A 25310-nucleotide genomic window follows, 5' to 3' on the forward strand; every position below is an offset into this window, starting at 1 on the left:
TGTGTACTTGGATAGAGTCAGATTTTTTGGATCAACGCACGCCTTTTGTTTAACATGGTCCGTGTTTTTTATTTTATTGTCTTCTCATTTGGGGTGAAATCAAAGAAGAGGCGTCATCCTTTGCTAGCAGTAGCTAACTGACTTGAGCCTGACAAAAGCATAGCAAGCTAGCTAGCCTTTAGTTTTCTACACCTCCATGTGAAACAATCAGATTTATTAAATAATATGCCCTAGCAATATTGTTATACTTGCTAGTGTGACTTACAGTATTATCCCAGTTTAATATGCTGCTTCAATGTGTTCAGTTCCATCAGATAACAATAGAGCTTCATATCATTTTACTTCTCAACAAAATACCTTTCGTTGTTTAAACAGTCGCTGAGATTATATTTAGTTATCAATGCAAAATTCTACTTTAGATGCACAGCCTATTTCAAGAAAAAATTATGTGAACCCTTTGGATTTACCTGGATTTCTGCATAAATTTGACATAAAATTTGATCTGATCTTCGTCTAAGTCACAACATTGTACAAACACAGTATGCTTAAACTAATAACACACAAATTATAGTTTCTTATTTTTCTTGTCTATATTGAATACATTTATTTAATTTAAACATTCACAGTGTAGGTTGGAAAAAGTATGTGAACCCCTAGCCTAATGACTTTACCAAAAGCTAATTGGAGTCAGGAGTCAACTAAACTGGAGTCGAATCAATGAGACGAGATTGGAGATTTTGGTTAGAGCTGCCTTGCCCCATAAAAAAACACTCACAAAATTTGGGTTTGCTATTCACAAGAAGCATTGCCTGAGAAGAACCATGCCTCAAACAAAAGAGATCTCAGAAGACTTAAGGTTAAGAATTGCTTCCTTGCATAAAGCTGGAAAGGTTTACAAAAGTATCTCTAAAAGTCAGTCCACGGTAAGACAAATTGTCTATAAATGGAGAAATTGCAGCACTGTTGCTACTCTCCCTAGGAGTGACCGTCCTGCAAAGATGACTGCAAGAGCACAGTGCAGAATGCTCAATGAGGTTAAGAATAATCCTAGTGTCAGCTAAAAACTTCCAGAAATCTCTGGAACATGCTAACATCTCTGTTGACGAGTATACAATAAGTAAAACACTAAACAAGAAAAGTGTTCACAGGAGGACACCACGGAAGAAGCAACTGCTGTCCAAAAAAAAACATTGCTGTACATCTGAAGTTTGCAAAAGAGCACCTGGATGTTCCACAGCGCTACTGGCAAAATATTCTGTGGACAGATGAAACTAAATTTGTGTTGTTTGGAAGGAACAGGCACAGCACACCAACATCAAAACCTCAACCAAACTGTAAACTATGTTGGAGGGAACATCCTGGTTTGGGGCTGTTTTGTTGCCTCAGGGCCTGGACAACTTGCTATCATCGCCGGAAAAATGAATTCCCAAGTTTATCAGGACATTTTGCAGGAAGATGTAAGGCTATCTGTCCACCATTTGAAACTCAACAGAAGTTAGGTGTTGCAACAGGACAACAGCCCAAAACACAGACATAAATCAACAACAGAATGGCTTGAACACCTTCTGGACTCCACCTTCTGGAGTGGCCCAGTCAGTCCTGACCTTAACCCGATTGAGAGGCTGTGGCATGACCTCAAGAGAGACGTTCACACCAGACATCCCAAGAATATTGTGGAAGTTAAACAGTTTGTAAAGAGAAATGGTTCAAAATTCCTCCTGACCGTTGTGCAGATCTCAACTACAGGAAACGTTTGGTTGAATTTATTGCTGCCAAAGGAGGGTCAACCTGTTATTAAATCCAAGGGCTCACATACTTTCCCAACCTGCACTGTTTATGTTTACACGGTGTGTTCAGTTATAATTGTTTGTGTGCCATTCGTTTAAGCAGACTGTGTTTGTCTATTGTTGTGAGTTAGATGAAGACCAGATAGCATTTTAAGACCAATTTATGCAGATGTCCAGGTAATTCTAAAGGGTTCACATATTTTTTCCAAGCAACAGCTTCATTGCCTACACAATACTGCCCCCAAAACAGCGTAATGAACTCTCCCTAGAGTCACAGATTTGAATCTGTGCAAAAATCTGTTGATATAGCAACACCTGCCATGTAAGCAGGACTATGTTCTACAAGGAGCCGCCCATTTTGTGATATGCGTAGTTCACGTAAGGTCTGTAGAACCCTTAAAGCCCCATGTTTAACACACATTTCCACTTATGTACGTAGGGAGAAAATCAACACATGAGATTGTTTTTAGGAAAACTATGCAATATGGGCTCAATGCGAGTGCAACTTGATGTTTTGCATAAATCGTGCATTGATGTTGCTGAACATGTTTGAGTTGTGCATTCGTATCTCACGTTCAGAATCCTGAGTAGGAATAAACCTAGAACTCTTTGTGGAATGGAAAACAATTGCAACAATATTTACTGGTATTTAATACTCTGCTATTCAAGACTATAATGGACATTAAGCTTGGACTGTTAATTGGCTAATAAGTATTAATGAATGGTGCTGGGTAAGGGCTAACTGGTGACTGTGGCATAGCCTTAGTGTCTGATTTGAGGTGGTTGTTGTAGCTCACACCGGTTGACCGTGCTAGATACTGGCCAGTAGAGTGGGGAGGGAGCAGGAGTCATCAGTCATACTGTACCTGTGTTAAGTTTATGCAGACACAGAGTGGTGACACCTGGTTTTTGAATGGCCTATAGCGAGAGTCTGTTGTAGCTGAAACGTTAGGAGCCTCAGGAAGCAGAATGTGTAGGTATTTGAAGAGCATATTTGATTGAATTCTAGACAAAGTTTGTAAGAGGGAACCTGAGTTTAATGCTGAGTAGGTATGGCCTTTATCCAGGCAGTCTACTAGACAGGCCACTATCTCCTCACCTAGCCCCCTCTCCCTCTTTCTCTCATTCCCCTCCACTCCATACACACACACACGCGCGCAAGCTTTCACACACTTACACACACACACACACACACCAGACAAAGGATAACATTACACCAGATGTGCTAGTATAATATCCACCTGTTGTTGTGCTACATGACAGGAAAAAATAAAAAATGGTGGAAATGGATTTTCGATTTTTGAGTCATCTCTAGTTATGTCTACTAGTGATAGTGAAGATGGATGTCATATTGCTGTAGTAGTAGTAATAGCGAGTTCTACAAGGTCAATATTAGTTGTTGCAGCATTTGTAATAGTATAGTATTAGAGGGTTTACTAATTGATGTTGCAGAGGTAATAGCAGTAACAGGTGTAGTTGTAACATTAGTAGCTATTAAGTGATTATATATTTGTGAAAATGAAAGCATTTCCTACCCCATAAAACCCAGGCTTGTTCGGGCTTAGATAGAATGCAGCTCCATCCTCTCAGAATAGCACCTTGTGATTGGGTGAGCCTTGAGCCCGCCTCCCCTGGCCCCTGGACTATATAAAGCTACAGCAGAGCCTCTCCGGGTTAGAGGAATGTGACAACTGAATTACCCCTGCCCCGAGCACAGCGCTCTGACGCTCTGACACACACACTATACACACAGGACTACACACAGGACCCTAAAGACTTGTGCCCATGTTCCCTGCTATGGTTGACTTCTCGGAGAAGTACCTGGAAAGGTAAGAAGTTGGAACCCATGGGTAGTATGCTCTGTGTGCTCTCTGCTGCATTAGGAAGAAATAGGGAGAGGGAGGGAGAGAGAGAAGGAGGGATATGATGTTTTAGGCTCTGTGGGGTACTACTGAAAAGCTGTTAGGAGGCCAGCTGACCTCTCTTCTGAATCTCATTTGCCAGTCGCTGGGTGAGAGGACTCCCGTGTGATTAAAACTATTTTGAGGAGACTTCAACTTGTAGCTAAAGATTGACCTTGTCTTTTAATAATTGGCCTGGATTTCTTATGTGGTCTCTGTGGTTTGTTAGGTGGGTAATGTTGATCATTTAGATTTACATTTGGCAGATGGCTCAGTTAAGAGGGGACGGGTCCGTGCAGTGTTGACTTATATATACTGAACAATGTAGGAACATTTCTATGTTCAGCATTTGCTTTGGTTAGAAAATAATGTACTACTATATTTCCAGACAGAATTCAGATGCTCTCAGGAGCTCGTGCAAAAGCACATTTCTGTCCCAGTGTGTTTGCCTGCTCTGTTTTTAAACAGTCTACCTCTATGCCATAGAACGACTCTGGAAACCCACATTCTTATTTACTCTGTGGTAAAAGAACGTGAGGACCCTACTGTCCCTTGCTCCATGATATCTCCATGTTGATGTTGTTGTTGTTGTTGTTGTTGTCCTCATAGTGGGGAATAACAGGGACATGTGCAGCTATGCCATGTTATGCAGACGCGCACATGCACACACACACACACACACCTTGTTATTTTTAGTATGACTTTGCTATTGATTACTGCATTGTTGGGGTTAGAGCTTGCAAGAAAGGCATATCACTGTACTTGTGCATGTGACATTAAAACTTGAAACAAACACACAGACACACAGAGGCGAGGTATGTGTGTGCTCTGTGTACACGGTGCAGGGCCAGGCACATAATCTACTGCAAACAGCCAGAGTGGCAGACGGGGCAAAAACAAACCCAAAGGTTACCTCCTATCCCTTTACCCTCTACGCCTTCCCCTGGCTGTAGTGGATGGGGCTGCCTGGAGGTGTGGAGAGGGGATCCAGTACACCGTGGGAAACAGAGCCACCGGGTGGAACAGGAAGGTGGGATGTATAAGGGATCCACTTCAAAGCAACAGCAGCTGTGTTTTAACAACCCTGATGAACTGACATGGTGGAAACATCTAGTACAGTAGGTCAGAGCAGGACTGACTGTAGACACCAGACAATGGGTAGGCAGGCGTTTTCTTTGATTCTATAGTGGGACTTGACAGTAATATGCATATGTGCATCTTTCATGCTCCTATACATGTATAACTCTGTAGTATACATTGGTGAAAGTCACCCAGTAAAATATTATTATGAGTAAAAGTCTTAAAGTATTTGGTTTAATATATATTTAATTGTGCACTTTGCAGAAATCACTTCGCCATTTCCTCATTGCTAAAATTCTTTGTTGTGCCATCCTAACCGCTGTGAAATGTATTTTTAATTACAAAAAATATTGTTTGAAGCTGGTGTACAAAACTGGAAGTAAAATACGCAAAAATAAAATTTAAGAATGTGGAGCATAGAAATAGCGCACATACTGCTCCTTAGACTTGCTTTCACTGAGAATGACAGACCGATAACTGATATTTCTATGTGAATTTGGTCCGTAGCCCAAAAAGTTACATATTGCAGCTTTAAGTATCAAATTGTAAATCTAATTTCTGAAATATACTTGACTTCAACGGGATCGGTGTCCCTTCCACGGGACGGTTGAGCAAACGTAGGCTAATGCGATTAGCATGAGGTTGTAAGTAACAACAATATATTCCAGGACATAGACATATCTGATATTGGCAGAAAGCTTCAAATCTTGCTAATCTAACTTCGCTGTCCAATTTACTGTCGCTATTATAGTGAAAGAATACCATGCAATTGTTTGAGGAGAGTGCACAATTTTGAACATGAAAGTTATTAATAAACAAATTAGGCACATTTGGGCATTCTTGATACAACATTTTGAACAGAAATGCAATGGTTCATTGGATCAGTCTAAAACTGTGCACATGCACTGATGGCATCTAGCGGCCAAAATCTAAATTGCACCTGGGCTGGAAAAATACATTATGGCCTTTCTCTTGCATTTCAAAGATGATGGTACAAAAAAATACAAAATAATGTTTTTTTTTTTATTTGTATTATATTTTACTATATCTATTGTGTTATATTCTACTACATTCCTTTCACATTTCCATAAACTTAAAGTTGTTTCCTTTCAAATGGTACCAACCAGCATATCCTTGCTTCAGGTCCTGAGCTACAGGCAGTTAGATTTGGGTATGTCATTTTAGGAGAAAATTGAAAAAAAAATTCTAATCCTGTATCAAAAGTAAAAATGCAAATAATTTCAAATTCCTTATTTTAATCAAACCAGACGGCACCATTTTCTTGTTTTTATTTATTTACGGATAGCCAGGGACACACTCCAACACGTAGACATAACTCACAAATGAAGCATGTGTGTTTAGTTTGTCCGCCAGAGGCAGTATGGATGACCAGGGATGTTCTTTTGATAAGTGCGTGAACTGGACCATTTTCCTGTCCTTTCCTGTCCGGTAATGAGTACTTTTGGGTACTAAGGAAAGTGTATGGAGTAAAACGTTTGTTATTTTCTTTAGGAATGTAGTGAAAAGTAAAAGTTGTCAATTCTTTAAATTGTAAAGTACAGGTACCCCCAAATACTTCAGTAGTACTTAAGTACTTTACACATGGGTACAATACTATGTTATTACTTTGTTGTTGCACATTTCTAGTACATCAATGCAGTTCTTTATCTCGCAATGTGATCTACTGTTGGTGTTGACATGCCCCCCTGTAGCCCCTGTGGTTGTTAGTCAGTCAGTCAGTCAGTCAGACAGTCACACTCTAGCACATCTACAGTACATTTGCAGTGTGTCTCTCTGCACCTCCCCAGCGCTCCAGCTCTCCCCTTGAGTTCTTAGTGCCTAGCTAGCTAGAGATCCCTGGGAGCGTGGCCCAGTTTCACGGTACCAGTATTAGCTTGGAGAGAGGCTATTACTGTCTCTAATGTGAGCCAGGAGAAGTGGGAATAACACGAAGACCTGAGATAATTGCAGCGCCAAAGACCCTCCAGCCCCCTCTACACGGACACAAGTACGCACACACACACGTCTCTGCCGGGCAGATAGGGAACATGGGAGGTAACAGAAGTATTTTCTGGATGGATGGGATTAGAGAGCATCTCTCGTAGAGGGATGTTGCCATTTTTGAAGCAGATTGCCCTGTCAGGGTTAGGGCTATGTTTAATGAAGAAAGGAACACACATAACGTCTTCCACTGCCGCTGGTGGGTGGGCGATTAGCTCTGTAGTATGGGGTATGTTATGCAGAGTTAGGAGTGGTGGGAGAGGGTTTGAGGGTTAAATGCAGGAGACAAAGAGATGAGACAAGGAGAGCAGACAATGCTGGGCCTCTCTCTCTCTCGCTCTCTCTCTCTCTCTCTCTCTCTCTCTCTCTCTCTCTCTCTCATTTCCTTGATCCCCTCTTGCCCCTTCACCTCTTTGCAGTACCAGTTGTTCTCCCAGCAGGTTGTTTGTTTTCTTGGGGTATCTAGCCTGGGGGCAGGGGGCCTGACGACACCCAGCCGTGTGGTGAACAAGCTAACTGAGCTGTGTAGAATGTGTCCCCTGCCTGCCCTTTGTGGCTGTGTGGATGTGTGGCTGTGGTGTCTTCCCTGTGCCGAATGGGGACTCTGATACTGGCCTTTGCTGTAGCCCTCAGCCCCTCAGGCCCAGTGTATGAGCTAATAATCACAGAAGCAATGTGATAGATGGCCGTGGCCAGAGAGCTGCCATGTGTGTAACCTCCTTATCACTGCCTCAGCCTAAGTCACATTTCAGCAGCCTCACATGTGCTTGGCTCTCAATAACACGTATAGACTCATGGCATAGGATTATAGAATGGTATTTACACAAACAAGTAGGCTATTCAACTACTGAAATATTGAGATGGTTTGAATGGATTGTAGGATGGTCTGTTAAGCTAAATGACATTTTACTGTAGTTTTCATCACTATAGGGTAGTTTATTCCTCCCAAGAATTGTGAGATTTGTAAATCAGAAGGGGATTTTCATCATCTTTTAATACCAAACAATTGAATGTTATTAGTAATTATTCTGCCACAGTACATTAACATGTTGAGAATGGAGGGCCATATCTCTGTAGTACACTAATCCAGCCAGAAAGTGGCAATGTAGAGTTGTGAATTCAGATCCCTCTCCCAGTTCTCACTGACCAGTGTTCACAGCCCTGTCATAGATTTCCACCCAGCCTGGTCCAGCGTAGTTCACTCAAGTTGTATTGAAACCAGACATGCATAATAAATGGTATCATTAGGCTTGCAAATATTTGCCAGCGCTCCTGAAAAACGAGTCCCTTTTCTCACATATGTTGGCATGGTACCCCTATTCGGCTTTAACCTCACATAGTTATAAGCCAAATGGCGATGGACACTAAAAACAGAGCAATCAAATACATTCCACTTCTCTATGATGATTTTATGCCTTTCTAAAACAGCTTTTTATTTGAGGTAGTGTGCTGACCTCAGACTGGTGACTGGGTTGTCGAGAGAAAAACTGTGCCAGAGGTAGAGTTGAATGTTTTTCACCACATCAAACAACCCAATTTTACTTCACGCTAGAGCTAGCTCCTCATCTGGATAGAGCATGGTTTCATACAGCCCTACTCTGGAATATTAAAATCATGCCCATTGCAACACCTATAACCTTTTATGGTGCCTTGTTAAAGATCACCTTCTGTTTTTAGATGAATCACAATGGCTGCTAAGCCTGTCACCCAGATAGCCCTAAAACAAAAATACACACTAATCAGCAACAGGATTTTAGAAAAAGATTGTTCACATTCCTTGAGGTCTGCCTTTTTTTATTTTTACAATCAATTTCCTGATCTCGCTCAGTGAGGAATGCAGAGACATCTGGTGTCAGGGGGACGCGATGGAGGGGGTTGCACATGGTCCCCTCTCTCTCTCTCTCTCTCTCTCTCTCTCTCCCATCCTGCTGAAGAGATAGGAGAGGAGAGAAGAAGTTCCGTCTAGAATGCCTTCAGAGCCACTTCCAGAAGCTTCGCCACGAGGAGACAATAACACTCTAACCAGCCTCAGCTTGAGGACATGTTTTTTATTTATTTTTTATTTTTTATGGCTGGAAAACCCACATGATCAGGTGCACGGAGAGGGCCTTTGGATACTGGCAGAGAGAGGGTGAGGGTGTACATGGGTACAGTATGCAGGTGTGTGTTTAAATGTGTGTGTGTTAGCATTTATACTGAATGTGTGTGCGTTTTCAGGCTCCAAAAATGAAATGCTTTTTTGGGTTTGGTGGTCTCACTGGGGCTCTTGGTGGCATTAGGCCATCTGACAGTGACTAGGACAGCGGCGTGTTCACGCGTGAGCTAATAGCTAATACACAGTGGAAATCAACCAGGAAATGGGAATCGTGTGGGGTCGTGTCCCTTTGAGGAAGCATGTGAGGTCAGAGGGAGGAGCCAGGAGCCAGCCAGGGATTGTTGGAAAGCATGGAAGACTAGGGTCTCTGGGGAGATGGTGATGGGAAAGGGAGATGCAGGGTGTTGTTGATGGTGGGGGGTATAGTTTGGGTGATGGGGGTGGAGGGGGTGCAGCTGTGCACCGTGTCCCGTCCCGAGGGCCCCGGCCCTGGGTTATCTCCCTCTCAGGGTCCCTTTCGGCACCTGGAGAATGGTGTGATCGCTCAGAGGAGTGAGTCTCTCCTCCTTCACTGCAAGATTCACTCACTCCCTGCACAAGGACCTGCCAGGGATAGAACTAGAGGAGAGATATATTGAAAGAAGACATTGACAACGGAGAGGGAGAGATACTAGCTGTCACTGTGCTGTAACTTCCACTGCACACCACTCTACTCTACTGCACTTGAATATCCTGCTGAAGTCTGAAATGTATACAGCCCTGGCACTTTTTCCCTCTTCTGATTTTGAGCATATGGAACTGATCTGAACCACTGGAGTTTGTCTTTAAACTTGAGCTGTGTTTACCATGACTTGGATTTCATTGTTTTGTTTTTAATTTCTGGAAGACTCAACCCCCTTCTTCCCACTTGGTCTCTCCACATCCCTTTCTTCATTTTTCTCTGTTTTTCTCTCTCCATTCCTTTCTTTCTTTCTTTCTTTCTTTCTTTCTTTCTTTCTTTCTTTCTTTCTTTCTTTCTTTCTTTCTTTCTTTCTTTCTCTCTGTCCTTCCCATACTCAGGGCCAAAGACATGAAGAACCGGCTTGCTTTCCTGAGGAGGAGGAATGAGTCTCCCGGAAGCAACCCAGCTGGAAAATTCGACAAGTCCTTGAAGTCAGTAAAGTGAGTTTTTTTTTGTGTGTAGCTATGTGTGTTTGTCAGTGTGTTTGTCGTGTGTGTTTGTCACATGCCCGCATTCTGGGTCCCACCCCAGCTGGTGATGACTTGGCTCAGAGAGACAGACTATTTGGCACTGTGAAGAAGCGCTTGTAAAGCCACTGAGAGAAAGACAGAAATTAAGCAGGGAAGAAAGGAGGAGTGATAACTGATTAATTACGTCTCGTTGTGTTTAACCATCTCTGGTTGATCCATAAGCTAAGACAGATGTGATTGCCGTTACAGGTTAGGTAGATGTTATGGCTTTGGTTAAGGCAGCCATATAGTTATTTTATGTTCCTATTTCTACCTGTTTAAATAGAGAATGTTTCAGAGAGTGTATCTGTATTAGATTTCATGTTTGTGTTCTGGTGGTTGATTTTGAGTTGCAACATTGTGAAATGTTGATGGATCAGTGATGGGTGAACTCTTGTAACAGAGCGATAGGTCCAGTGAATATCCGTGGTTACATATCTATTTCTATACTGTATTTATACTGTAGCTATTTGGCTAGTTTGATTGACAAAACGGATCCTGGTCCCGTACAATGGCTAATGTATGTCTAATGTATAGTCTGCCATTGCGTCTTTAGAGTATGCTCGCTTGAACACAAGCTGTATCTACTCAACTGCTATTTAAATTCAAGCGTGCATCATGTAATAAATATCGCCCAGCAACCGTAACAGAGCGAGCAGGAGGTCCATTTGTTTTTAGTATGTGAAAGTAGTCAGTCATACATTATACTGTATTATGCAATGTTGTAGAGAGAGACATACACGTTTTGTCCACAGAGAGAGAGAGAGAGAATTTATTCACGGAGCCAGTTGCAACAGTAACTGATGTAAAAAAAAATGTAAATAAGGTAGAAAATGGTAACAAAGAACCAGTAGTGTCTCTGCATGTAGTGTTATTAGAATGGATTCAAATGGTTGGGTCCTATATTCCTCTGTTGCCATGTCAATAAGGCTGCAGATGTGTTGAAGGAAAATAAGTTTATCCTCTATCAGAGAGCAGAGCAAATGAGGGAAGCAAGGGGCGGGCATAAAAGCTATGGGGTGGACCCTCAGGTTCAAACCCTCTCCCCATTGGCCGGCTTAGTCCCTCCCCTCCCTGCCTCCCGAGCTGCAGTAAGAGGGAGTATAAGATGAGTAGTCTAGTGGAGGAAGTTAGACAGTTTTAGACACACACACTCATATCCACTCACACACGCTCGCTCACACACAGCCCCAGAGTGCCAGAGAGTGTGAAAGAGAGAAAAGCAAAGAAAGAGAGAAAAAGAAGAAAGAAATAGTAATTGAACAGAGGACTAGCCAAAGGACCACACTGACGCTCCTTACCAGTCCAGTGCAATACAGTGGAGCACAGAGCTTCGGATGGGTCACACTATGAGAAACCTGGCAGAGATGGGCTTGCTAAAGAACCGCTCCGCTTTCATTTGCAGGCCCACCCCGGAGGAGGCACTCAAATGGGGGGAATCTCTGGACAAGCTGCTGGCCCATAAATGTAAGTTTGCTTCTTATTCTTCTCCTTATTTATTCTCTCCATCCATTTAATCAAAGACTAATGCCCATCCGGGTTGATTGCCATATGGTCCAATGTGTATCTGGTTTAAGTTGAACTGAAGCATGGGGAACAATTGCATTGATTATGAATAAGGAACAATGTGCATGTGTTTTGGGGGGGGGGGGGTGTCTGGTACGGGTTGTAAATATGCTCATATTGACGTGCATTAAGCATGCATGTCTTGCTTGTGCTTGTTGCTTTTGAGATGTGAATTCAGTGTGTGTGAGTTGTTGCACGCCTGCAGTGAATGGGCAGTCTGTTGAGGCACTCTGCTGCAGCTCTCCCACTAATCCCAGTGGATGAATAGAACCATGCATTAGTGTATGGGGAGAGCGACCAGATTATAGGCTAGGTGGCTGATAGAGAGAGGGAGAGAGAATGCTTCAGAGTAGTATTACTGTATTTATATTCTTCAATAATTCATAGCCTTGGTCTGAGTGCTGTGGGGTTGGTTGTTCAAGTCCCTATTCAACTCCCTCTCTTAGCGGAACAACACTTTAGTGAGACAACACTTGAATCCCTTTCTTTTCCTCCCTTTGCTCTTAGTTTAATGTTATCTCCCCAGGGGGTTCATGTGAACGGAAAGGTGTGGGCGACCAGGCAGGGTGGGAATCTGCTTCCTGCTATTCTTACCCTGCTGATGGCTTTTCCTTAAGTAATTAAAAACACCAATCTCAATAGCCAAATCAACAGAAATGTATTGACAAGCAAACTGACCCCACCTAGAAGAAGAAAGGCTTCTCTTTGTTCAGAGACAACATTGAAAAAGGCATTCCAATTACTGGTGTCGATGACAGGAAAAAGTAACAGAGTATAGTGTAGGGTCAGTGAGGTGATGCTGGATAATTGTTGCATATGGGAGGTGACTGGATAGGTGTCTCGGAGGTGACTGCATGCTGGCTTTAGTAGTCCCCTTTTTAACAGCGTGATTCAATGGACTTGGCTACTGTGCTATTTTAGGTTGTCTCCCACATGGAGAGAGATGCCGCTGTGTTGCCATGGCTCTCCAGTCACGTCCACTAACCCACACCTCTGTCTTTCATCTTCCTTTCAGATGGCCTGGCAGCGTTCAGAGCTTTCCTGCGCACAGAGTTCAGCGAAGAGAATCTGGAATTCTGGCTAGCATGCGAGGATTACAAAAAGATTAAGTCGCAATCCAAGATGGCGTCCAAAGCCAAGAAAGTATTTGCTGAATACATCGCCATCCAGTCTTGTAAAGAGGTGAGCAGCAATCCCCTTACAAACACAGACCCGTACCCACAAGGGATGGTGGAAAATATCATTAAACTGTCATTTACCCTCTCCAGCCATTAGGCAATGTTTATACCTAAATGAGCTCTCCATTTCCATTTTCCAAATTGTTTACTTTGACTTACTGGAAAAGACTTAGTCAGCGGCCCCTTAGTTAAGATAATGTTCTCTAATTCCAACCTCACTTGTCTTGATTCAGCCTTTTTTGAATGTCCGCTTCTAACTCCTGCCTGACAGAAACTAGGCCATGAATGAACTTGTTCCTGCTGTAAATAGAAAAAGCAGTGATTTTGGCAGGCCCCCTCAGCATTGTTCCCCTGCTAAAGATGTTAGGTGATGAATGTGTAATGCCTGTCAGAAGGTGCTCCCACAAGGGAACGAGTGAGCTGGAGAGGACATGAGATCATTCCAGACAAACTGGCTTTCTTTGGCCGCCTGACACACACCAAATAGACTCCCTCACTTTTCCCCTTTCCCTTTTTGTTTCAAACCTGGAGAGCTGGGTGGAAACTTCAAATCACAAATCAGCCCCAACAACTGGAACCAGTTGTCAGTAGCACTGAAACTAACCTGTTCTGCTGCTTCTTCCCTTCCCTCCTTCCCTCGTTCCCTTTCTCAGGTGAACTTGGACTCGTACACCCGAGAGCACACCAAGGACAACCTTCAGAATGTGACGCGTTCCTGCTTCGACCTGGCCCAGCGCAGGATATATGGCCTGATGGAGAAGGACTCATACCCCCGCTTCCTCCGCTCAGAACTCTACATGGACTTAGTCAACCAGAAGAAGGCCAGCACCACGTCCACCTCCTCATCGTCGTAAACACACAGAGATCGAGAGAGAAAGTGAGAGACAACAACGAAAGAGAGAAAACATTGACTTGAAAGCAGGGGGGGGTTGATTTTTTTCATACGTTCGCTGTTTTGTTTTGTTTCTGCCATCTTCCTGTCCCACTATAATTTGGGTGTGAGAGAGACAGAAAGCTAGGCTGTGCCATTGAGGGGGATGTTGTTTACACAACGACCATGATGACGGACCGATGGTGGATGGATGAAGGGATGGAGAGGAGAGCCCAGTCAGGACAGCTGGTCAAGTCGTGACTGCTGGACGCTTCTCTGATCACTCTCATTGATAATTGATCACTGTCTGTGGTTCATAACGATATACGTTGGTTTGTCCGGACGTACTGTAGAAAGGATGGGGTGCTGAAACCTCCGCAGACATGAAGACAGTCCGGTACTGTTTTGGCGCTTTTGTTGATATTTTCCTTCTTTTTGTTTTACACCCCCCATCCTCCTCCTCCTCCTTTAGAGCCAGTTCAAATGCTGTTGGTACGACGCATAGGTTTGTTTTGTCCTAGATTCTCAATGTCTCACAATGACCATTTCTAAACGGGCTTGCGAGAAAAAGGTGAAACGTGATAGCTGGATCAATGTCTGGATGACTGGACGAAAAGCCGCTTTTTTGTCTGGTTTTGCATCTTTTTTTCTGTTCACGGTGAAACACAACTCTCTCAAGCACAGTCAGCATCTGTTCTGTTCAGCATTCCCTCACAGGGTCTCACCTTGTCGCATTCATCCAAATCATACAGCAAAAGACACTGAGAAACAGAGGGAAAAGAGAGAGAGAAAGATGGAAAAATATCAACAACGGAACGGACCAAAACTGCAAAAGCAGAGATGTGCCACTCTAACTCGAAAAGACTTGCTGCCTGTTTCCAAAGACCGTCGAAAAAAGAGAAGTAACACTTGACTGTGTTCTGATAAGCAATTCATTGTAGCGCCACCTAGACTCAACGAGGCAGCATTCTCAGGACATTAAGGCACTTAAGCTTCCAAGCTTGATTTTTATTGTTATTCATTTTTGTTTTTACACATAAAATGTTTTTTTTTTTTTAATCGTTTTAAGTTCAAACCTGCACTCCATAAGTATACTGAGCAATACTGTTGGGAGGTTGCTCTTTTCATAAAACAAACGCTTCACCTGTACAAAGGTCTGCCTATTTATTTAGATATCTTGCTGGATGCTTCACCCATTGCACTCAGATGAAAGCTCTCCCTTCCCCTAACCACAAACCAGGTCCACCGCTGTCCTGGCTTTAAGTGCAATATGTTTTTGTTTATTTTCCTTTTTTTCCATTTTTATCCGAAAGACAATGTCTTGAGCTCTGTATTATACACTTTATTTGTAAGAGTTGTGCTGCAAAATTCTGCTATAAAGTTGATTTACAGTTTAAGTAATTAATCAAGAATAGATACATGAATTAAGTAAGTCATTCTAACTGTGTACCCTGGCAGCAGGCAGCTAGGGGTTAAGGATGTACATATAATTCTTTAAGAAAATAAAGTAAAAACCAGAAAAAAACAAGAGGTTTCACTTGTGTTGAGCTGGAACCTGGCTGTATCTATGTAAATATGAGAGACTCAAAGCTATAAGTTGACATGTATTGTTATAGAAATGAGGACGGGTGGCTACAGTCTGCCCTTTCCTGGTCATACACTGCTTGTCAGGAGTTTTCTGAAATGCATTTGATCATTTTCATTGTTTACAATTCAAACGCATCTCCCAAGATAGCAAGCGAAAAAGACAATAGAAATACATTTGGTGTTATTGCTGAAAATAAATAAAATAACCAACTGGTGAAATGATAAATAATGTCTCTGAATTTTAATTCGCTGTGAATTGTATGTCATATCAGTATGTCCACTTTGTTACATGTTGTTAATCCAAGAAATTAGCTGGAGAAGAAATACATATGCATATCCAACATCTATTACAGTATGAGCGCCAATGTATTCATTCTTATTTTACAATGACGGCCTCCCCTAATCCGAACAATGCTGGGCCAATTGTGTGCCGCGCTATGGAACCCCCGATCACGGCCGGGATCCAGCCCGGGATCGAACCAGGATTTGTAGTGACACCTCTAGCACTGAGATGCAGGTTTTAGGCCAGGATTCAATCCAATCAGCAGTAGATAATACCAGGCTTGACTCTTAATTTCTGATTGAGCTGATATACAGTACCAGTCAAAAGTTTGGACACACCTACTCATTCAAGGGTTTTTATTTATTTTCTACATTTTAGAATAAAAGTGAAGACCATAAAACTATGAAATAACACATATGGAATCATGTAGTAACCAAAAAAGTGTTAAAATACATTTGTTTATGTTTGAGATTCTCATAGTAGCCACCCTTTGCCTTGATGACAGTTTTGCACACTCTTGGCATTCTCTCGACCAGCTTCACCTGGATTGCTTTTCCAACAGTCTTGAAGGAGTTCCCACACATGCTGAGTACTTGTCTGCTTTTCCTTCACTCTGCAGTCTAACTCATCCCACACCATATCAATTGGGTTGAGTTCAGGTCATTGTGAAGGCCAGGACATCTGATGCAGCACTCCATCACTCTCCTTCTTAGTCAAATAGCCCTTACACAGCCTGGAGGTGTGTTGGGTCATTGTCCTGTTGAAAAACAAATGATAGTCCCACTAAGTGTCACCAGCAAAGCACCCCTACAGCATCATACCTCCTCCTCCATGCTTCACAGTGGGAACCACACGTGAGATCATCCATTCACTTACTCTGCGTCTCACAAAGACACAGAGGTAGAAACCAAAAATCTCAAATGTGGACTCATCAGACCAATGTCCAGATTTCCACTGGTCTAATGTCCATTGCTCGTGTATCTTGGCCCAAGCAAGTCTCTTCTTATTATTGGTGCCCCTTAGTAGTGGTTTCTTTGCAGGAGCTATCGACCATGAAGGCGTGATTCACGCAGTCTCCTCTGAGCAGTTGATGTTGAGATGTGTCTGTTACATGACCTCTGTGAAGCATTTATTTTGGCTGCAATTTCTGAGGATGGTAACTCTAACGAACCTATCCGCTGCAGCAGAGGTAACTATGTGGTGAGAGCCAGTTTCATCATTTCGCTTGATGTTTGTTTTGACTGCACTTGAAGAAACTTGCAAAGTTCTTGAAATTTTCCACATTGACTTACCTTCATGTCTTAAAGTAACGATGGCCTGTCATTTGTCTTTGATTATTTGAGCTGTTCTTGCCATAATAAGGACTTGGTCTTTTACCAAATAGGGCTATATTCTGTATACCCCCTACCTTGTCACAACACAACTGTTTGGCTCACACGCATTAAGGAAATAAATTCCACAAATTATCTTTTAACAAGGCACACCTGTTAATTGAAATGCATTCCAAGTGACCACCTCATGAAGCTGGTTGAGAGAATGCCAACATCTGTGCAAAGCTGTAATCAAGGCAAAGCGTGGCTATTTTGAAGAATCTAAAATCTAAAATACATTTGTTTAACACTTTTTTTGGTTACTACATGGTTCCACGTTGTAACGGTTTTCTTCCTGGGAAGGAGAGGAGGACCAAAATGCAGCGTGGTTATTTATAAACATTTTTAAAGAAAGATGAAAACGTGAACACTATACAAAATAAGAAAACTTGGAAAAACCGAAACAGTCCTAACTGGTGCAAAACACAGAGACAGGAACAATCACCCAACAAGATACCTAAAGAATATGGCTGTCTAAATATGGTTCCCAATCAGAGACAACGATAAACACCTGCCTCTGATTGAGAACCACTCCAGGCAACCATAGACTTACCTAGAACACTCAACTGAACACAACCCCATAGACTACAAAAACCCTAGATAAGACAAAACACATAAATCACCCATGTCACACCCTGGCCTAACCAAAATAATAAAGAAAACACAGAATACTAAGGCCAGGGCGTGACACACGTGTTATTTAATCGTTTTCATGTCTTCACTTTTATTCTAAAATCGTACAATAAAGAAGAACCCTGGAATTAGTAGGTGTGTCGAAAGTTTTTACTGGTTCTGTATGTAGCTTGAATGCAGTCTCTGCGAACAAGGTAATGTTGCCTTTAAAAGGTGCCTAGTCGACAAAGTGCGATTGGATTGAATCCCGGCCTGTATCTCTGATCTGCAAAGAAAATGTACAATAAAGTATATTAACTAAGGGCTCTATTCAATCTGTATCCCTGAAGCGTTACAGATTGCACAATATAAATGTAGAGATAATTTCCGATTGAACAAACATATGCAGGTTTTACAGTGGATGCAGTCTTCACTATTGCGGGAACGTTGCCTTTAAATTTCTGTAACTCTGTAATGCTGAATTCCCGCGACACGGATTGAATAAAGCCTTTATTAGTGCAGAGAAAAACAACAAACAACACTGACTTAATGACCGTACACTATGAGGAAAATTAAGAATAAGGGTTATATTCAATCTGTATTGCTGAAGCGTTACAGATAGCTTGCTAGAGATTTGAAGGTAATTTCCTACTAAACTGCATTGTTAACAGTAAATGAAGTCTCCGATAATGCTGGAATATTGCCTTTAAATTTCAATAACTCTGTAATGCTGAATTTCAGCGATACGTATTGAATAAAGCCACATTCTGCTTCTGTAGCCTCTTTCTGTCCACCCAGTGGAAAAAAAGATCTCGTGCCCACTTTCCAAATGGACCTCTGTTGTCAGCTCACAGATGGAAGGAGAGGGGGAAGACAGAGGAAACGGTCGGTGGTCTATGATGAGTTTTAGGGTGGGGGTTGGGTGGGGGTAAGTAGGGGTGGTATAGGACTTGTGGAAGGAAGGGGGATGAGGAGGGTGTTTTTAGCATCTGAGCAGTTGGGGGTTTGAAGAGGCAGTTACAGTAGAGATAGAAACTTTAATCTCCTTCACCAGCTGCCGTCTGTTTTTCACACAGACAAGCACTTGAATATGTGCTCACACACACACATACACACTCGTGCAGATACGCACACACACGCACGAAAACATGCACGCACACACACACCACTCGCCCTCGACTTCTCTATCGCTCTTGTTTCCTCCCCTTGTCTTTATTCTACTCCTCATTATCTCCAGTCTTTTTTCCCTCCCACCATGGAGGCCCTAGTCACGGGCCAGCCTCTTATCCTAAATCCTCTTCCTTCCTCCCAGATATCTGTTTCTGCCATATCCCCACATCAGTTAGTCAGTCAGTTACAGCAGAGCACTTCACATTTCCTGTCTATTGCCTCCTTTGTCCCAATTCAACCATGTCTACCACCGTCCCCTGGTAAATTGACTTTACATGACATTTTCATATGCTTGAAAAATGAAAATATTCTACCCAGTGAAGGAGAAGTCGTTTCGTTGGCCATCTGGAACAACAGACTTGGACAAATGTGAAATGTGTTTCATATCTTGAGTGTTTATTGTCATGGTATCCATGTTACATCCCTACTTTACAAACGAACACTGACAAATCCTCTCAGAACATAGAAGCTGAACCTCAACTAAGTTTCTTAGGTCGGGATTCAATCAAATACGCATTGTAGACAAATGCACTGTACTTGACTTTTTAAGCTGATGAACTGTTGAGCAGATATTTGCAGCATGCTCCACAATGCTCTTGACCGCTTGTCTGAAACACGCCTTTTGAATCCCGGCCAAAGTGCTGTGTGTCTCACATGCATATCCCCCTAGGATCATTTCAAATAGAATGCTCTGCTTGATGGAGTCACTCTGTTACCATATGACCGGTCATCTATGGTTCTGATCATGGTTACATGATCTGTTCCTAAACATCTTGTTTCAGATAAATGTTCCATCTACAGTATAATTCCCTAATGTAAGAATTTACAGTCTTCTATCTGATTCCTCATCACCATAAAGTAATTGTATCATTTCTATAAATCATGGCATTGACACACTGTAACACAGCAATTATCATTCTGAGTGCATGCGGTGGAATGTTTATTGTTCATGTGCTCCTATAGTCAATAATTAAACCTCACAGAGCCTTTGACAAGCTCTGCTTTGACATTAAGAAGTAGTCAGACTAGATGCATTTTGGTCCACAACTCAACAGAGTGCTTGTTGACTGCTCTCAAAATCTTCTCTCCCACACAGTGTGAATGCATATACTGTGTGTGTCATCAATAGGGGGCTTTAGACTTGATTCATCCGTAATACTCAAACCGGCAATCCCACTGGCTCTTGGTGAGTTGCTTAGGAACTGCCACATCTCCCAGCTGCAATTACCCTAACCATGCGGCCCCCTGAATCCTGGTTGGCCCGGGAGGGGGAGGAATTGTTGGAGAGAAGTGGCCTCACAGCAGCATGGCAACAGGGCGACTGGGGGTGAGTGGTGGCACTGTGTGTGTTTGTGTGTGTGTGTGTGGGCAGTAGTGTGTGTACGTGCATGTGTGTATATGTGTGCGTGTGTGTGTGTGTTAATGTCGGGAAGCAGCCTCTCTAAAACAGCTGCCCCCCCTTGAGTCTCAGCCAGAGAAGCCCAATTCCCTCCCACATAGCACAGGAAGGATCTAGCAGCAGGTGTCCTCTCAGTGCCCGTGCAGAATGAGCTGCAGCTTAATGGAACAAAGAGGACAACATTGAGTCAAGACAGCTCTGTTTTCTCACTTAAGCACATTGTTAATCAAGTCTCTTTCTCCCGGGGTGTGTGTGTTTGTGTGTGTGTCAGGGCAGCTCTGACCAACCCTATTCAGACAGCTAGCATAACGTGAAGAACAGGACACGCTCTTACACAATCTATGTTCTTACACACGCACATACACAATCAATATTTTTAGACACGCTCATAGACAGTCGATGTTCTGAGACACGCACATACACATTCGATGCTCTGAGACACGCACATACACAGTCGATGCTCTGAGACACGCACATACACAGTCGATGTTCTGAGACACGCACATACACAGTCGATGTTCTGAGACACGCACATACACAGTCGATGTTCTGAGACACGCACATACACAGTTGGTGTTCTGAGACAGTCGATGTTATTTGTTTGTTTGTCTTTCTTTTTTGCTAAGTGTGACATTGCATGGATGTGTTTTGCACACCTGTGCGAATTGGTGTGTGTGTATTTATATGGATGTGAATGTTGTCACCAATCCTGGTTCCAGATGGGCATGTGGCTCTGAATGGGAAGTAGATGGAGGAGTGGGTTGGGTTATGGGGCAGCGTTGAGAGGTCTAGGGGCATATAAGGCACCCCTCTGCGCAACCCTGGGACCCATTGGCTGCAGCAAGACCGGCACACTGTAAACACCTCTGAATTGTTTTGATCGGGTCTCTCACACCCAGACTACTAGCGATGATGGGTTGTGTTTGGTTCCATGTGAGTGCATTCAGAACATCCAGGAACACAATGGACCTCTATCTCAGAATAGCTTCTCAGGTTATGCCAGTGAGCTTTGTGGAAGGATGTCAAGAGTGTGAAAATACAGTTCCTTAGGACCACACACAGCTCTGACACACACACTTATCCCACCAGACATGCCACCAGGGGTCTTTTCATAGTCCCCAAATCCAGAACAAATTCAAGAAAACGTACGGTATTATATAGAGACATTATTGCTTGGAACTTCCTTCAATCTCATATTTCTCAAATAAATAGCAAATCTGTTTTCAAAAAACAGATAAAGCAACACCTCACGGCACAACGCCTCTCCCCTATTTGACCTAGATAGTTTGTGTGTATGCATTGATATGTAGGCTACGTGTGCCTTTTTAAAAATGTACTGTATGTATTTTTGTCCTTGAGCTGTTCTTGTCTAATGATGTTCTGTATTATGTCATTCTGTATTATGTTTCATGTTTTGTGTGGACCCCAGGAAGAGTAGCTGCTGCTTTTGCAACAGCTAATGGGGATCCTAATAAAATACCAAAATACCAAATACCACAGTATCTGCTGGCACCTTTCTATGACATTTGATTTTAACATATCTTTGTCTCAACACCTGACTACCAAGTTACGGATCAGTTGCATTTCAAAATAATAGAAATACATAATCGGCTGATTCTGCAGGACTGGAATCCACTGAAGGATAATGTTGTCTCTCTCTCTCTCCTGTATAGTTTTATTTTGTTTCAGTCTTGACCACAAAGGCACAATGTGTACATAAAGAGAGAAAGGTAACCATAGAGGTAACACATCGACCACACCTCTCCCTCATGTAAGATTTGAGTCAATGCACCACGTTGGATAAAACTAATATCCACCTCCTATCCAGGGTGAAGTACAAGTAAACCATGTGAACCCCGGCTCCCACTGACTTGTAGGTCACAGGTTGACTGACAGACAGGCAACTGGATGGGAAACACTGCTGGGGGTCAAAGGTCAAAAGCTGTGCTGATTCCCCTGCAGCCGTGGCCGACTATCCAATTGTTTTCAATTTAACCGCTGGGACTTCATCCGTTTGTGATTGGGGTTCGGCCAACCCTAATCCGGGGGGGTGGGGGGGGTACATGTATGTTTGGGGTAAGTTTACAGGATAAAGATCCAGGTTCAAGGCCGGCAGCTGCCCTGCCCAGCTGTGCTGAGTTCACAACATGTCTTTTAGGATTTGAACGTGTTGCTCAAATGAATGGACCATTTTCTTTCTGTGGGGTTAAGGACCAGCAAATTTAGAGACAAGTCTTATCTAGTTAATGCTGACTCAGAGAGAGAATGTATGTCGTTTAATGAGTTTTGGGAAATAGGAAATGCCTTACAGTGCCTTAATAGTCAGAATCTTATTAAAGTAAATGTTATCTCAGGGTTAAGTCAAGCTGTAGTCTTTCCTGAGAGTCTGAAATAGTGTAAATGCAATAATGAATGATAATGATCACAGTAATATCACGATCAGTGCACTGGTCAAAGTTGCAGTGAATTTCAGGCCAGGTCTCTTGCTGGAAACGTCATGGTTGACATAAAGTCATAGATCTATTCAGGCTGCCATCCTTAATTCAGCTCAGCGGACATCAACATTTATGCTTGGCCAGTAGTCATTGTGACCACTGTCTCTTGAGAGGAAGAAACTCCAGTGTGGACATTTGTCATGGAGCATACGCCAATAAAGTTAACTTCATAAGCGTGCTGAGTGACGCTAGCGAATATCCTGTTGTTGCGTCACCAATGTTCCAGTGCCTGAAGAGGATACAAGGTTAGCGTGGGAGGCAATAAAGGAAATAAATCAGAGATGAGAGATGAGAGGAGGAAGAGCATGTGTTGTGTGTTTGTGTGTGGACACCGTATTTTGTATGTTTGATGTACTTGTACTTGTATATGTGTGTGTGTGTGTGTGTGTTGGGGTCATGTCCTCATGAAATCCTCTGTTTTGGTTGTGTCTGTCCATCTGTCTCTCCGGAGCTCCTATTCCTAGAGGGAGGATTGTTTACTTCCTCAAATATCATACTGTCTACAAATCAACAGATACCAGACACCTCACTATGTATTCCAATACATCCTCTCTACATGATACCCCCTGGGCACAGACTTCAGTTCAACGTTTAGTTTTGATTTACATTTGGTTGAGTTGTCAACGAACGTGAATTCAACGTGAAATCAACAACATAAAATTTGCATTTTATCGGATTTACGTTAAAAGTTCATTAAGAAATTCCCTTTCGTTGACGACTTTTTGTAAATCCAATCAGTTTTCCACGTTGATTCAAAGTCATCACATTGAATCATTTTGGTTGAAATGGCATGGAAACAACGTTGATTTACCCAGTTTTTGCCCAGTGGGTATGATAAAAGCTGGCATGAGTTATAATGGAAAATATACATTGAGTGTACAACACAATCGGAACACCTTTCTAATATTGAGTTGCCCCCTCTTTTGCCCTCAGAACAGTACTCAATTCGTTGGGGCATGGACTCTACAAGGTGTCGAAAGCGTTCCACAAGGATGCTGTCCCACGTTGACTCCAATGCTTCCCAAAGTTGTGTCAAATTGGCTGGATGTCATTTGGGTGGTGGAACATACACACGGGAAACTCATGAGCCTGGCACCTACTACCATACCCAGTTCAAAGACACTTACAGTCGTATGAAAACGTTTGGGCACCCCTGACAATTTCCATGATTTCCATGTATAAATAATTGGGTGTTTGGATCAGCAATTTCATTTTGATCTATCAAATAACTGATGGACACAGTAATATTTCAGTAGTGAAATTAGGTTTATTGGGTTAACAGAAAATGTGCAATATGCATCAAAACAAAATTAGTCAGGTGCATAAATTTGGGCACCCCAAAAGAAAAATCACATTAATATTTAGTAGATGTACTTCCGGTGTACTTCCGGCGCCGACAGAGATGGCCGCCTCGCTTCGCGTTCCTAGGAAACTATGCAGTTTTTTGTTTTTTTACGTGTTATTTCTTACATTAGTACCCCAGGTCATCTTAGGTTTCATTACATACAGTCGAGAAGAACTACTGAATATAAGATCAGCGTCAACTCACCATCAGTACGACCAAGAATATGTTTTTCGCGACGCGGATCCTGTGTTCTGCCTTACAAACAGGACAACGGAGTGGATCCTATGCAGCGACCCCAAAAAACGACTCCGAAAGAGAGGGAAACGAGGCGGTCTTCTGGTCAGACTCCGGAGACGGACACATCGTGCACCACTCCCTAGCATTCTTCTTGCCAATGTCCAGTCTCTTGACAACAAGGTTGATGAAATCCGAGCAAGGGTAGCATTCCAGAGGGACATCAGAGACTGTAACGTCCTTTGCTTCACTGAAACATGGCTCACTGGAGAGACTCTATCCGAAGCGGTGCAGCCAACGGGTTTCTCCACGCATCGCGCTGACAGAAACAAACATCTTTCTGGTAAGAAGAGGGGCGGGGGCATATGCCTCATGGCCAACGTGACATGGTGTGATGAAAGAAACATACAGGAACTCAAATCCTTCTGTTCACCTGATTTAGAATTCCTCACAATCAAATGTAGACCGCATTATCTACCAAGAGAATTCTCTTCGATTATAATCACAGCCGTATATATCCCCCCCCAAGCAGACACATCGATGGCTCTGAACGAACTTTATTTAACTCTCTGCAAACTGGAAACGATTTATCCGGAGGCTGCATTCATTGTAGCTGGGGATTTTAACAAGGCTAATCTGAAAACAAGACTCCCTAAATTTTATCAGCATATCGATTGCGCAACCAGGGGTGGAAAGACCTTGGATCATTGTTACTCTAACTTCCGCAACGCATATAAGGCCCTGCCCCGCCCCCCTTTCGGAAAAGCTGACCACGACTCCATTTTGTTGATCCCTGCCTACAGACAGAAACTAAAACAAGAGGCTCCCACGCTGAGGTCTGTCCAACGCTGGTCCGACCAAGCTGACTCCACACTCCAAGACTGTTTCCATCACGTGGACCGGCGAGATGTTTCGTATTGTGTCAGATAACAACATTGACGAATACGCTGATTCGGTGTGCGAGTTCATTAGAACGTGCGTTGAAGACGGCATCCCCAGCCGCGCCCTCAGAGCATGCGCAGACCAGCTGGCCGGTGTGTTTACGGACATATTCAATCAATCCCTATACCAGTCTGCTGTTCCCACATGCTTCAAGAGGGCCACCA

General features: G+C 42.9%; 1 protein-coding gene across 4 annotated transcripts in view; it reads left to right on the forward strand.

The window, feature by feature from the left end:
• LOC139408641 (regulator of G-protein signaling 3-like) overlaps nt 1–15522 on the forward strand; it is a 206015-nt gene extending 190493 nt beyond the window's left edge. For 3 of the 4 annotated variants that reach the window (XM_071152789.1, XM_071152791.1, XM_071152790.1), the window contains 4 exons: nt 9924–10025; nt 11500–11561; nt 12676–12842; nt 13492–15522. In XM_071152789.1, the coding sequence (XP_071008890.1) occupies nt 9924–10025; nt 11500–11561; nt 12676–12842; nt 13492–13692 (532 nt within the window). In that variant the 3' untranslated portion in view covers nt 13693–15522. Of the gene's footprint in view, nt 1–3459; nt 3617–9923; nt 10026–11499; nt 11562–12675; nt 12843–13491 lie in introns of those variants that run through there. The other variant, XM_071152792.1, reaches the window with a different exon arrangement.
• The last annotated feature ends 9788 nt before the right edge of the window (nt 15523–25310 follow it).

Source organism: Oncorhynchus clarkii, chromosome 5 (assembly GCF_045791955.1).
Source record: "Oncorhynchus clarkii lewisi isolate Uvic-CL-2024 chromosome 5, UVic_Ocla_1.0, whole genome shotgun sequence".
NCBI lineage: Eukaryota > Metazoa > Chordata > Actinopteri > Salmoniformes > Salmonidae > Oncorhynchus > Oncorhynchus clarkii.